The sequence below is a fragment of the Aythya marila genome (assembly GCF_965140915.1).
Source record: "Aythya marila genome assembly, chromosome: 11".
NCBI classification, from domain to species: domain Eukaryota; kingdom Metazoa; phylum Chordata; class Aves; order Anseriformes; family Anatidae; genus Aythya; species Aythya marila.
This window is the reverse complement of record NC_139052.1, coordinates 13044945-13060396: the sequence shown is the minus strand read 5'-3', so window position 1 is coordinate 13060396 and position 15452 is coordinate 13044945. Positions and strand designations below refer to the sequence as shown.

The 15452-nt window shown below is 41.0% G+C and overlaps 1 protein-coding gene across 1 annotated transcript in view; it reads left to right on the top strand.

Annotated features, from left to right (window-relative positions):
• The window catches only part of CEMIP (cell migration inducing hyaluronidase 1), a 107451-nt gene that overhangs the window by 52599 nt on the left and 39400 nt on the right, over window positions 1–15452 (top strand). Inside the window, exons 2-11 of the mRNA XM_082768861.1 lie at window positions 1109–1216; window positions 3419–3571; window positions 4241–4379; window positions 5170–5406; window positions 5804–5983; window positions 9571–9641; window positions 10405–10500; window positions 11113–11234; window positions 13440–13581; window positions 14558–14749. Coding sequence (XP_082624987.1) covers window positions 1141–1216; window positions 3419–3571; window positions 4241–4379; window positions 5170–5406; window positions 5804–5983; window positions 9571–9641; window positions 10405–10500; window positions 11113–11234; window positions 13440–13581; window positions 14558–14749 — 1408 coding nt within the window. The 5' untranslated portion in view covers window positions 1109–1140. The remainder of the gene's footprint in view (window positions 1–1108; window positions 1217–3418; window positions 3572–4240; window positions 4380–5169; window positions 5407–5803; window positions 5984–9570; window positions 9642–10404; window positions 10501–11112; window positions 11235–13439; window positions 13582–14557; window positions 14750–15452) is intronic.

Genomic DNA, 15452 nt, shown 5'->3' with positions numbered 1-15452 from the left:
TTCTTGCCTATCTTTTTCCTCTATTTTTCGTTTGTTTTATATTAACAAGTGACATGAAAAATAACATGTGTTTTTTCACCCTGAAGAAACTGGGGCACCCTGGAATTTCATTCAATTGCTTTTTTTGGCGTCTTAAGCTGTGTAATATATACATTTATCGTATTTCATCAATGTGATGTGACATGGCAGATACAAATAAGTTTCTTCAATATTCTTCAAATGCTGGCTTACATGATAAAACCTAGCAGATCCTTGGACTGCATGTGAATTTTGAACAGTTCTTTATGAGTACAGAGCATTGAACACTTACAGCAGCGGGTCTTTGTGCCTCAGTGTGACCATGCATGTCAATAAATTGCCATGCACTCAGGCAGAATTGCAGAATTGATCACTTGAGCTTGTTGGAAAGAATCCCATTAATTCTAACTTTGACTTTCATGACACTACTTGTTTGTTTGGCTGGGGCTTGGCTATGGTAGAAACAACAACAATATTAGGTAGATGGGTTTCAAAAGCAGTTTTTGGTTTTGCAACAGGATTCTGGGCTGGCAGATTAAACAGACAGGTCTGAAATCCAAGAAACTGCACGCGTCAGACTGGAAGCTTGAGTGTGGTTTGTGCTTGGGGGTGCACAAAACATGGTTACTGAAAATGTGTGGGTAGTCTGGGGGGAGGAAGGTGCCACCGAAAGGTTATTTTGTGCAAATTTGTCACTCTGCAAACACCTTCTCTGTTGTGTTTCATTACTTTTTTGCACATGTGATTATTCAGCCCTAGAGAGTCCTGACTCTGGATGTGTTTATATTGCATTCCTAAGACATTTTTGGTTACATCTGGTGGTTGCTTTCTGAGTGTCTATTTGTATTCCCGAGTGGGTTTATCCTAAGCTAAACAAAAGGTGAAGAGCTGCCCTTGGCTCCTTGCTCTGTTTGGGCTGGTCCCGAAGCGGCTTGAAGGTGTTCTTAGTCACAGAGCTGGCTGGGAGTGGAAGCGGGCTGTCATAAAGGCACACATAATTTGGTTCTGGGCGAGCAGTTTCTGCATGAGCTGGAAAAAAAAAATAAATAGAAAGAAAAAGCCACGCTTTCTTGATATTCTGTCTCCACAGGTATCAACCCAGAGAATTTTTTATCCTGAAGCATGGGTCTACTTACCTCCGAGCACCTGGCAGAAAACTTCATTTTCCTTCTGTTTGTAGTCTCCTCTGCAAGCACAGGTAAGTCTTTCTGTTACAGGGGGGTTAAGGCGTGGTTTGTAACACTGCCTTTAAATAAAGACATTGCTGGACTAGATTGAGCAACTTTTCACTCTTTGATCCAGGTTCTTATAAAAAAGCCAAGGACAGGGTGGAAAGCTCAGGAGAAAAACAGTTTTCTGATGTCTCAATATTCCTGCACTTGGCCAGCTGGAGTGGCAAAGAGTGAAATTTCTGAGCAGGTGAAAGTATCCCCAGGGAGCCTTCAGCCCTTGCTACACATTCTTAAAACAAACCCCAACCCAACAAACTGCCACAAAGAAATAACAAAGGAAACCTCAAGTCCTAATAGCTGTGTCTGTGGGTGGTGAGCAGTTTGCTGCTTTGTCCAAGTGCAGATGTAGAGACCAAAAAGCTCTGGGGTGGCACATCCCTGCCCTTGATTTTGACTGTTATAAGCAGCCCTTATCCTAAGTGGTTTCAGAGAAAAGGGAAGCTGGAAATACATATTCTAAGTGGATTTATTTGGGGAAGTTGCCTTTTTTTAAAACAAAGAGGCCTTATGTCTTGCCCCAAATGCTGCATCTGCATGAAGCAACATTTCATTGCCATGTTTGGGGCCTTTTGGTCAAGAATTACACTGTTCAGTTAACTCCTTTGTTGGAAGATGCTTTCTTATCCCCCAAAAGCCCATGTGAGAAATAATACAGGCTGGAGGGTGCCTGATGGGCTGGCAGGAGTTGCTCAGCCCTCCGGTGGCCCTGGTGCAGCAGGTGCAGGTGCTGTGCTCTGCTCCTTCTCCCTGGTAGGAACAGGTTACCTTGAACAGCTGGTATTTAATGGGGCCATGGAGATGTCTAGGCCCTGGCTGGTCCAATTCTGTAGTTTTCTTAAGGCTTGAAGCTGGTGGAGGAGTCAGAGAGGGAACTGAAAGCAGACGGACAATTTTGTTTCTATTGCTGTGGAATTGCAGGCAGCCCTCAAGTTTCACAGTGAGAACACACAACAGCCCTCCACCAGCTGCACCAGCACCAGGACAGGTTTCCTTGCATGGGTCCACAGAGCTGTCCTTGTATTAGGATGCTGACTGACAGCACTAGCATCCATGGGGAAAAAAAACAAACAAACAAACCAAAAAACTTTACTAAGTGCAGAACCATAATCCTGCTGAAGTCAGGGGGTTCATCCCACTTCTATTGCCACTGGTTTGTGGCTCCTGTAGTTTTGCTATGGTTATTTTGTTTTAAAGGATACAAACTGGAGATCTGGTGAGAACTCCCAAGCCCTTGTGATGGCAGAGCTCATCGTTCAAACTTCCACTGACCTTAGCTTCCTAGGATTAGAAAGGTTTCTGCCCTCAGAAAATATGCATCCCCCATGGGACTCCTGCACTTGTGAAGTTGTGTTGATTAGAATAAGATGTGAAACTCACATATCAAGTGAGATTACATCAGGGAAATATTTTATCTTAAGTAAATATTTATGACATGAGACTTGGATTTGGTATGGGAGCAGTTTAGCTAACACGTCACAGCAGCCTGTAATCAAATATGTATGCAGAGATGAGTGATGTGTGTAATCAAAGAGAATGAGTCCTTATCTCTTCTGTCTGAAAAAGCTTATGAAGCCGGAGTCTCTCTCTTGTGGGATTTCTGTTTCTGGATCGATTGGTAATTTTTTGGTGTGTGGTGCTATTGTGATAATTTGAGCACTATTACTTCCTGTCCCCACGAAAAACACAGTATGCAAACCTATCTCATTACTATTTTTTTAAACTTTAAACAAACACTTTCAAACCTCACAAGTATTTTGGGGGCGTTAGGTAGCCTTTTTAAAGGTGTCTTCTGTTTTAAGCTTTTGTCAACATCTTCCCTGAGCTTGTGAAAGGCTTTTTGTCAGTACAGAGCTGAATGTCATTGCAGCAAGGGCTTTATTCCAGCCTTTTCTCTCATGGTTTTCTGGAAACTGCATCCTTCACATGGCTCCTTTGCATCCAGCAGTGGGATTTTCCATGCTTCCAGAAAACAGAAGATCATACAGCTTAAACTGTTGTTTGTTTTCTTTTGGTCATGACCCAGAGGGACACTGCTGCCCTGAGTTATTGCTGTGTTCCAGGGAGGCAGCCAAGGGGGGTACGAGACTGGTGCTTAAAGATGCCCAGATGTGGAGCTCTCTGTCTTGCACCAAACATGTGGCAACTCTTCACTCTCCACTTCTATTCAGCAGAAGCAGCTGTGATATGTCCTGATAAGGATCCTGAGCTACAAAATTGGAACCCAGGTCACAACGAAGAAAACCGCATTGAAATCCGTAACGGCAGGAAGCTTCTTCTCTCTTCTTCTGCAACTGTCCACTCAATCCACATCGCTGATGGAGGTAAAACTTGCTGCCTCCAAGGCGGCAAGGCTGGGCAAAGAGTGCTTTCCCCTTCGGCTATTTAGATCACCGTGTCTCATGCTGGGAGAGGTTCCTGTTGCTTGCCGAGAACTGGGTGGCTGCTGGACAAGCCCAGCTTTAATTTGGTACAAGGGTGGGTGGCAGCTGAGATGCTATCAGTCCTGTAGCCATTATAATTAACCTACTCATCATCTTTTCTGGAGAATTTGCAGAAGTACTTATACGTACTGGTTTTTATTCCACATTTTGCCTCAAAAACATGTTTTACTAAATTATTGTTCTTGTAACATAATGCAATTGTTGTGTTCTCAGGGTCTCAGGACAGGGCAGATATAGATGGGTTTCCCTGTCTCTAAGGATAGAGTCATAGCATTGCTGGTGACTTTTAGCACAAATAGCTTTTATTCATCTTGACTCTGAATTTCCATCTCAGTTTTGAATGAATCCTCTTCCAAGCAAATCTTAATTGCACTCTTCAAGAGTTGGACTGAGTAAAAAAATTTACTGTCTTTATGATTTCTATTGAGAATGGGCAGAATTTTTCAAAAATTTAGATGAGAACCCAGCACTGGTTTTTAGCACGATGATGTCACAATCTCTGACGAGCTTCTGTATGTTAAAGCAAATGTCATAACCTTTTCTACTTAGGAAAATTGGTCATTAAGGATGATGTGCAGCCTATCATTTTGCGTACTAGACATATACTCATCGAAAATGATGGAGAGTTACATATCGGCAGTGAGATGTGCCCTTACCAAGGCAATGTGCTTATCAGCTTGTATGGGCGGTATGTATGCATGATAAAATATTATCTTAGAATTTCCAATATCTCTCTTCCACAACAGAGAAAAAAATGTTCCTTAAAATTACATTTGCTCAGAAGTATTTATCATGCATGTTTTGTAAAAAGTTTACTGGCTTGTTAGACAATTTAAATGTCCTTTAATAATTGACACAGTTTTGGTTCTGGTTTCAAATCTCCTGGGGGATGTACATTGGGGTATTTAGGAATGCCAGAAAATCAGCTGTAGTCAAGTTGATTCATAGATTTTTCCAGAATAGGCTTAAAGCCTGAAGAATTATTTTATTTTGAAAATTCTCCTCCCTAAGCATCCTTTTGTTCTGCATGAGAGTGAGAAGTAGGTGAGCCAAAGGATAAGACATTTATGTCTTGCAGATTAGTACAGGATCGCTCAGCTTTTCAAGGATGCCAAACTCATTTTTAACAGCCACTAAGGCTTACCAAGTCCTGGTTACGATCCTAACTTCCTATGGAAATCAGAAACATAACTGTGTTGTGCAGTTTGGGCTTCAGGCCTCTTCAGGCCTGAATATAATGAAAATAACACATATAATTTGAGTTCCAGATTGCTCCTGGTCCATAGTTGCTAGTATTATTTCAAATAATTTATTTACTGTAGAGCATGAGCAATTGCCAATTCTTAAGGTCATTGAAAAAAAAATGCTTTACAAGTCATGATGCTTCTTTCCTTGGGCTATAGCAGAACAAGGGCAGAGGTTTCTTGACCATCAGGTACAAAATCAAAATTGAATCTTTTCCTCCCTTCATGTTGCAGAGCGGATGATGGCAGCCAGCCGAATCCTTACTTTGGGCGGAAGTACATTGGAGTGAGTAAGGGTGGCACTCTCGAGATCCATGGAAAGAAAAAATTGTCCTGGACTTTCTTAAACAAGACTCTTCATCCTGGTGGCATGGAAGAAGGTGGATACTACTTTGAAAGGAGCTGGGGCCATCGGGGTGTCATTGTCCATGTCATTGACCCAAAGACAGGGGCAGTTGTCCATTCAGATAGGTGAGTGACTTTATAGCTGTCTAGATTTGAGGATCTTTGGGAACAAGTTGGGACAGCTTCTCAGCAAGCTCAGAAGCATGTGGTTTAGCATCTAGTTCAAATGGGTGTTACTGTCTCTATATGCAATTCTTTCTAGATTACTGATCTCCAAACCCAAATAGTAAAATAGCAAGTAGTGTTATTGTCTTACTATTGTGTTAGCTGGAGCTTAATCAATTTGCTTTAAAAGAAACCTGTAATGTCTCAGACAAATGCTTTTCCGATGCTATAATATTATTGTTGTAAACAATACAAAAAGGTTATTTCTTTATAGCACTTGCTTTTTAGTATGGTGGTACTTGTTAGAGCTGCAATGATCACTTGAAGTAAATTTGTTTTTGTTTTTTAATAATTTTAGGTTTGATACCTACAGAGCAAAGGAGGAAAGCATACGTCTTGCCCAGTATTTGGGCAGAGTTGCAAATGGCATGATCCTGTCAGTTGCTGTGAACGATGAAGGATCTAGAAACTTGGACGATTTGGCCAGGAAAGCAATGACCAAACTGGGCAGCAAGCATTTCCTCCACCTTGGGTTTAGGTATGTGCCAGTCCTGCCAGTTCTCCCAGCACAGAGGCTTTATTATGTTCCTCAGATGTCCAAATAATTCCACTCTCTCAAAGGCACAAAGTTCTTTCACATGGAAAAAAAAAAAAAAAAAAAAAAAAAGAAAAAAAGAGGGAAATCTTTCAACATGAAGTTTTAGCAGCTAATAAGATAGTTTAAGATGCACTCAGTGTCTATATTGGGTATTTTTATTAGCAGATTGAGGAAAAGCATACGATTTGTATTAAAAATATTTTTTTCCAAGATATTATTCCCTTACAAGTTACTCATTCCTATTTATTTTCATGTCATCCCCCGAAGATTTAAGAAGCATATCCATGTACCTACAATGGATTGAATGGCCTGAATGTTAAGCAGGGTAGGATAATAGGCCTGTAACCCTGGCTAAATGCATTATAGACATGCATACAGCTTGCTCATCAGTTTGTCCAGTACATATTTAGAGACTTGTGCAGCATGGAAATTTAGCATGCATTTATTTGTGCTGCAAACTGTAAACCATTCTGTGGCCAATACATTGTCTGTGTTGGCGCACACACTGATGAGAATATTTGCTATTTATCCAACAGTAACCATTTTATAATTGTGTGTGAGTATCTGAATTTATGTAGGCTTGTTTGTTTGTTTAAGAGGATGTCTGTCTCTCTGTGGACAATGGTCTGTACAGACACTGAGGGTCACTGCAGAACATGAAGAAAAAAAATATCTGCTTTATAGGAAGAAGTGATTTAGAAGAGCAGCCTTTTGGAGCAGACAAGTGTCAGTTGGACAAGATTTGGAGTAGTTGGTGAACAGGTTGTGTAAAATACTACAGGGACTTCTGTGTGCCATGTAGAGCATTTCAAAGAAACAAGGCTGCAAAATAGTCTCCAGACACAGGCTATCTTCATCACTTCCTCTCAGATACCCAGAACCCATATTAAAGCCAGGAGCCTGCTGGGTTTCTTTTTAAAGACTAAAATTAGGGAAACAGAAAAAAGATTTTCAAACATTATACTTTTTTTCCAAGCCTGAAACAGGAAAAAAAAAAAGAAAGATGATTTTCTCATATGTTTATAAAAGTAGATTGCTCTTGATGTTTTTAGACTTCTGTGGTGTTTTAATGCTAGTTTCTCACTTTGCTGTAATTGCTTATAATGGAAATACCATAGAAATTCATGTGTTAAAGTGTGACTTTCTGCATCACTACAGAAAGCTAGTCCTTGTCATGTTGTTATCTCAAATACCATAATATTTCCCTATATAAATAATAGGGACATTGTGGGTACAATAATGTAGTAGTAGTTGATCATCATTATCTCCCACCAGAGCATTGGTGTGTGCAAAAATACCCATATCATGGTGTGCTTTTTAAAAAATTGTATTTTTAGGGGTGTTCTTAACGTATAAGTTCAACAGCTTTGAAAAATTGTCCAAATGGCAGACAGGACCTGCTCACTGCCTGGCACCAGGGGGTTGCTGGCTGGTCCCACCTAACCCCCTGCCAATGGCTGGGGCTGGCCCTGGGCATCACTGAGACAATGATGGTGTAAGCAAGGTAGCAATTTGAGATAGGGACGTTCTATTTCATGTTTTGGTAGGTGCCTTGTGAGTCAGGCTGTTGAGCCATAGGCTGGGTGGTTTTCTCATGGAGGCGTTGGAGGGAGTTACTTGGCCAAATTCCTGCCTATCTCCAGTTGCCCCATATTCAACCAGATTGTGAAGTTGTGCAAATTCCGGTTGCTGCAGAAGAGCCAATGAGCAATGCTAATGTTTCCAAAAAAATTCTGTGCTTCTGGCATCTCTTTCAGTTGCCTATTCTCTTTGAGCCCAGAACATTAGGAATGAAAGGAAAATCTTGCATTCTTCCTCTATTGTTGTCCTTTTGAAAAGTGAATTTGCTCTTTAAGCATGAGGTTTTTTTATTTGTTCAAATAATAAATTAAAGAAAGCCTTTCAGCACTTGATGACACAGTTGTTCTCTTTGGAATCCTACCCAAATATCACTGGTTTGGCTCCGGACTTACTGGTCCCTTCATTTCAAATAGCCAAAACAGATTGCATGTGTTTTTACATGTTAGGGTTGAATGACTTTAGGGCTGTTTTATGTGATAAACTGACTGGGATAAACAAGTACTGTAACATATGAAATGGGACCAAACCTTGAGTTGCAGAACTAGCTAGCTTCTTATTCTTTAGATTTTTATTTTTATTTTTTGTCACTTGTTTTGAATTTGGTGACAAAAAAAAAAAAAAAAAAAAGACCTATCTTTCGTGCTGAGTGATAAAGTGTCCTTCCTCCCCCCATACCCTCCTCTCCCTGGATGGAGATCATAGCCCGGCAGTGCCGCTGGCAGTTGGCACACGGACAAGTTTTCCAGCAGGAGCATCTGGCTGGCTGGCAGGCTCCCGAGGCAGTTGTGTGTTGGCAGCTTCCCCCGAGCCTGTCCTGTGCTGAGGACACACTGCTGGGACTGCCGTGCTTCGGGGAGCCACGGCCGCTGAATGGCCGTGAACCTCAGCAAAGCCCAGGGGTGATCTCTGCATGCTATCTGTCAATGTCTGTCTGTGTTTTCTTCCGAAGTCCCAGGGTGGTTTGTAACTTCACTTAAACCAGGCAGATGGTAAATGGAAGGTGACCTGCAAGATTCAAGGGTGAATCTTGATGCTATTGAAATCACCCTGTGTTTTTACCGATAGAGACATGATTTAATCTCTGGGCTGTTTGCTAAATCCAGGGTAAGGGTGACAGTCTCCCTACAACCCTAAAAGCATATTTGTTATTCTGTTAGTCATGAAGAGCAGATACGCCAGAATTTCTTCTACTTCAAAGACAAAACTCCCTCCTGACCCCCATTAATTGGGTTCACTTCCAGTGCTGGGAGGTACTTTAGTCTCTGTCTCCATTGCTTACTCGACCATGTGTTCATTTGCCAGTATTGCTGATAGATATTGAGCCTGCTGAACCAATAACAATCAGGCAGTAATGAACTTATTTCTGACACAGGATCAGATGGGAACAGACAATTCAGACTTATAAACCTTTGTCCTTGTTCAATGTTCAAAATGAGGAAACTAGACACCCAGAGACAATCTAGGTATTTTTTATTGCCCTTTGCCAGCCAGTCTGTCTATTAGAAATTCTCATGGGTCATTCCAAAGACAATTGTGATATACAAGGTTTCAGAATGAGCTAGATTTACTTAAGCAGAACTGGCTTTTTTCATGTTTTTTAGTGCATGTACACACACAAAAGAAAGATTTTCAGACTCCTTAGGGAGTTGCTGGTGTCCTATGTGTCTGTCACAAACAAGCCTCTTTGAGCACTCATTTAAAAGAGAAACATGCTTGTTGTATGACTGTATTAAGAAGGGATTTGTCTTTGAAATTCCTTATCTTGCAATACATTTACTGAAGAAATACGAAGTCTTAAGATATTTTTAATTTTAACCAAACTGCCTGTCACATCAATCAGACTGTTTTGAGTGAGGTGCCCCTGAGAAATTCAAGAATGTTATGCTGTGAAAAATATGCATCTTGTACATGACATAAATTGATCGCTTCTCATTTTGATTTTCTAGGCACCCATGGAGTTTTATTACTGTTAAAGGAAATCCCTCCTCTTCTGTTGAAGACCACATTGAATACCTAGGTAATTCATGCACAAATTGCTGGCTTGACATTATCTACGGAAGTTACTGGAGTTATGGCTGAGATTAATTTTGTCAATGGTGTTTTCAGTTGACATTGTATTACATGAAAGCTGTAAACAGTTGGTGGTTTGGAATATTTAATTAATGCTGTTTTGATATTTTACTACTTTCCATTAATACAGTTGAAGCAGCAGAGTGTGGGGTATAACCTGGGTTATCTGAACTGTGAGGTAACAGGCATGACCCTACCCCAGCGTAAATCCGTGTAACTCTGTTGAGCTCAGACTCTGCATCCTGTTTTGACACAAAGCTATGGAACAAGCCCACTTTGCATTGGCTGAAAATTTGATCAGTGTATCCTGCTTTGGTAGCCTCAAAAACTCCCACAAAACCATTTTGTTGCTAGCTGAAGTCTTCTGAGGCATGCTGCGGCTTTTCATGACATTTTCAAGAGCAGCTAACAACATGGCTTAGTACAGTACCAAATAAAAATAGCAACATATTATAAATAATTGGGGTTTGTAGTTGCTTTTTTTTTAATACCCTCTTGAATCTTGAAGATTTTTCCCCCTGATTGTCCAGGCAGTTATGAGTGTCTGAAGCCTCATTCCAAGATCAGTAACTTTCTCTGGAAGCTTTGCAGGGCTAATTCTGGACAATATACCCAAAATACACAGATATACACACAGACAATTGCCTATTCAGTTCTGACATTTATTGAGTTCTGACATTTATTTATTTACCATTTTTTTTAAAAAACAGGTCACAAAGGGTCAGCTGTCGCCAAAGTATTCAAACTATTCAAAGCTGAGAATGGAGAACTTTTTAATGTCTCTTCAACTAGTGAGTGGGTTCAAGGTAAGAGGTCTGTTTGCTGTTTAACCCAGTAGTAGAGTTGAAAAATGATGTGAACCATCCTTTTCGCTGCAATACTTTAACATTTGGGAAGAGTGGACTTGCTAGTTGCTATTTATGTTGCTGCTAATGCAAGTAAAGTATGTGCACAGATTCTTTCCCCAGTTGTCTCCAGGACTTGCTGGATAACTAGCATCTATTTTCCTCCGCTGCCCTGGGTATGAAATTCCATCTCATATGATCTAAGAGATCACACACAACCTCTTATTTCTTTTGAATGCATAGTCATCATGTCCATGTTTCAAACAACATACAGTAACTGACTGAAACTTGATCTGAAAATCCAAAAAGGCAGCTAAGGAGGACTCGGATCCAAAATCCATAACTATTAATAATGCTCATACTACATCCTCCAATTATGTAGCTTTTAATAATTCCTCTCTCCCTTGGCTGGTTGCACTTCCCAGAATCATAGAAGTGGCTGACAGACTGGCAGGAAAAGGCAGGAATCAGATCATCAGTGAAGAAACTTGTGAATTATATCTGAGATCAAAATATGCTTCACGCATTAAGCATGACTTTCAAATGACTTTTCTTGTTTGCACTTGTTTCCAGATGTAGAATGGACAATGTGGTTTGAGAAGCCTGATAAAGCAAGATCTAAGGACATGGAGAAGCTTTCTGACTTCAAAGCTGCTCATCCTGATAAAATCTGTAGGCAACCCATTGATATCCAGGTAGGCTAGCTTACTGCTTGCTTTGAAGAGACGGGGTGAGTCCTCTGAGGGGTGACACCGAAACCCCAAAATATTGTGCTTGTCAGTAAATTTTGTTTCTAAACAAAAGACATTGTTTATTTTGTTGCCGTAATACATAACTGACCAGATCTGGTATGCATTCTTGTATCATTTTGAGACAAAAGTTTATAGCATTAAGCTCCTTTCAGTACATTCTGGCTTCTGGCATGGAAAGGAGTACAGATGGGGTCATAGACAGCACAGATGCTATCATGAAATATGTGGTTCCCCGGTGGCAGATTACAGGAAAAAAATACGTGAAAATTTCAAAGTTTTTAAATGGTCCTGGAATGGACCCTCCCTAAAAAATTAATCACAGAGTGTAATGAGATGGTAAAACTACCAGCTGTAGTAGGTTGGAAAAAATGTCAGTGAGCTTGCAGCTATTTCTTGGAGTCAGTTGTTTTTTCTCTGTGGAAAGAAATCTGAATTCTGTTTGGGGCTAAACATTATAATTACACCATCTTGCCAGCATGCTGAGGAGAAATCATATACCTTTTCTGCAACTGCTAAACCCTCTTTAAGCTAAAAAAAAAAAAGGCTTTTTTTTTTTTTTTTTTTGGCAAATGCTAGCAATATACTTTGCCTGTATACCTGCTACAACAGCTACCACAGAAGCATCGCCTAGCAAAAGACAATAAAATACTTCATATCTGTGGGAGGCTGAGGTTCCTGCATGCTCTGAACCACTGGATTTTCCTTACTCACAAGAATGCAGCTATTGAAGTAAATGGGAATGATGACAGTATGAGTGAAAGTTTCCAGGCTAGATGTTATAAAGAATCTCCTCTGCACAGAAAGGAAAAAACTGCCCTACAACTTTCTGCCAGGTCTTAGCAAATCCACATTCGTTTCAACTTCCATATACATGTATTAGAAGTGACAACTTAGTTCAGAACAGAGGTCAGATGTTCAGTATGATAGGGCTCCTTTTAGCATGTGTATTAAAAAAGAAACAAGAAATACATTCTTCTGCTCCAGAATCAAACCTTTTTTTTCCTGTTCTTTTCAACGCCAGTTACTTTTTATCCCCCCATGTATATTAAAAGTAAAACAACATTTTTTTAGCTTATCCTGCAGATTTTAGAACAAATCCTCAGGTAGTGCAACCTGGTGTTGCTCATTGCCTTCATAAAGTTACGCTGATTTATCCCAGCTGGCCTGCTCCAACTGCACTGCACACAAAAATGTGAAGATACGATGATAATAACAGAAACAGTGCAGCCAGAGGCACATTCCTCCAGATGATGGTGTTGATCCTATACATGGCAGCAGAGTGGCTGCATTAATGAGGAAGGTCTGCATGAGTGAAATAATCAGTATGAGGGTCTTCATTGAAAAATGGCTTATCTCCTGCTGCCTTGTTAAAATGCATGTTTTATTTGGATTGCCTGATGCAACAAATCACATTTTTGTGAAAAAAGCAAGAGAATTGCTAGCTATAGAGCTGGACTGTGAAATTTACCGTGACCCTGAGGGTGATGTGCCCCAGCAGAAGCACAGGAGAGGCTGCACATTCTACAGCCTCCTCCTCGAGCTGGTCCTGCAGGCTGGTACTTGTATATGAAAAAAAGGCCACTTCTTCTTCCTTCTAGAGCAAGGGTTTTGGAACTGTTTTGATTTTTGATCAGAGAGCAATTACCACTGATCTATGCAAGGACAAAAATGAGAACAGCCTCCCCCCACTGCATTCTTCTGCAAGGTTCAGGCATAGTCCAGCCACCAGCAATGAGAAGAGGCAGTGCAGTAAGAGCCTTGAAAGCATGGGTTCATTTGGGTACAAGCATCTGTGTTCAGTGTTGTCATCTGACCTCAAACAAATGGCCAGAGCAAATCTAGGGCACCAAGACCAGATGTGACTGAAGCTCAGAGTACTCCTCCCAAAAAAGGCACATGGTCTTAATATAGATATAAGAGAAACATACACCTAGCAATAACCTCTGCCGTCTGCACATAAAATAGCTGTGCTGGAGCACCAGCTGGGATGCCGGCTGGATAGCACACGCAACAGTCATCCTGTTTTGTTATGTAACTCTTGTGCATCACCCAAAAGAAAGCAAAAGCCTCTTATGATGGCACTGATATGCCAGTAAATTCCCTTTAACTCGGTGTATCACTACTTTTACATTTCTATTCTCATTCCAGGCCATGACACTTGATGGAGCTAATTTAACAACCGAGGTTTTCTACAAGAGTGGCCATGACTATCGGTTTCTGTGCCACGGCAAGGACCAGACAGGTGAAGGTTGCCGGAACTACAGAGTACGGTTCCTGTGTGGCAGCTCTGGTACGTGCCCCATGTCTGAAAGCCAGATTTCTTGTGCCCTTTGGAGGAGTAGATAAAGAAAGTCCATCTGAGGAACCTGAATTTTGTGTAGTGTTTTTGCCTCTGATATCTAAAACTATAAGGTCTTCCCCATTGAGCACTCCACTTGAGGTAGACAGTATAGGTATTATCCACAACAGGGAACAGCAGAAACACTGCCTTCTGATGACTGACTTTTGTTCAGTGTAAGAACTAGAGTAAGTTCCCAAGCTAAAATTTTGGCTGGGCTGTTGACATGAACACAGATATAACAGCTGAAGATTTATCTCAGGAAAAATTCCTGAGCCCTAACAGAGGTAGCAGGGTGGTGTCTCAAAAACCCAGCAGTGCCATGGCAAATACTTGGCAAGTGCCTTCCCCTAAATACCTTGACTTTTGCTAAAACATTTTAGGATGACGTAGGATTGGTCAATCAGCATGTGAAAAGACAACAGGTTTTGACAGAAATACTTTGTTTTGAAGTTATTAATTCCAACACCACTGTCCATAACCTAGCCATGGACAGGTCATTAGGAGACTTCAGTGCTCAGCTGTCGGGAAAAGGAGGTTCAGGCCAACAGTTATTTTCCTTGAAAACACAGTCATTATGTTAAAGACCACTTGGCTGCTGTAAATAACCATGCCCAGTGCCCACAGGAGCTACTGCTAAGTGGGTGTGGTGAAAATGAGCCACTCAGAGCTACTTTTAAATTTAGCCATGGGGTTAGTGGAAAATCCACCTGCCTACAACTAACAGAAAACACTTTCTTGTTTGCTTGCTTTCCAAGGCAAAGCTAGTAACGAGCATGATTTGAAGAGTTAACTATCTTGGAAATTATCATTTTTGGGGGTGTTCCAGGCTTAAGAAAAAAAAAAAAGCAAAAAAAAAAAAGCAGGCAAGCAGGCACTTTCTGATAAGATTAACTGACTTCTCCACCCTTCCCTTCTGGCTTTTCAGTGAAACCAAAGCTTACGGTAACCATTGACACCAATGTGAACAGCACAGTCCTGAATCTGGTGGATGATGTGAGCTCATGGGAGCCGGGAGACAGGATTGTGGTTGCGAGCACTGACTACTCCATGTACCAGGCGGAGGAGTTTCAAGTGCTGCCATGCCCATCCTGCAGACCCACCCAGATCAAGGTAGAAGGTAAGGTGCTGCATCTTGTCACGTTGGCGTTGCATCACATAAATTCTGTCATTTGCACTGAGGGAACTCCATTAACAATCACCAAGATTTGAAAGAAACATGAATTTGATGGCTAGTTTAGATGATGCTTTTGGGAAACATATGCCTTTCTTGCTTGAAAGTTTTAATCTAATTTACTTCTGGTTGCTTTCTGCCTTCCCCTTTCATAGCTGATTCCATTGTTTGTCCCCAGGCATATTGCTGAACAGAGGTATTCATTTCAGGGATAGAAATACAGGCCGTGTATCTGAAATGTTCAGTTTTGCATTTCTGCATTTGAAAACGTATCAGTTCCTGGAAAGCAGGAAATCAGCACAGCTGATCCAAGCAGCATGCTAGGGGAGGAGCAGACTGTGAGAGACTGTAGGGCTATGAAGTAATGGATCAGCTGGGTATTTTCCTAAGAAAGTTATATTTAACATGAAATTTAATCTCAGATTTTAGAGAGACTGTTTGGTACCACTGAAGCTACTGTTTCTCTTTTACTGCATCTCTAGACTACATTGCTATGAGGTGATGTATTTGCCAAACTTTTCTGGAGCCATGTGGCCAGTGTATTTTGCTGTGCCAGAGCACGTGGGGAAAGGGAGTCTGCAGAGTGCTGACCAAATTGCTCTGAGCAGAAGGAGCAGGAAGCTTTGCAGAGTCACAGCATTTTCCTCTT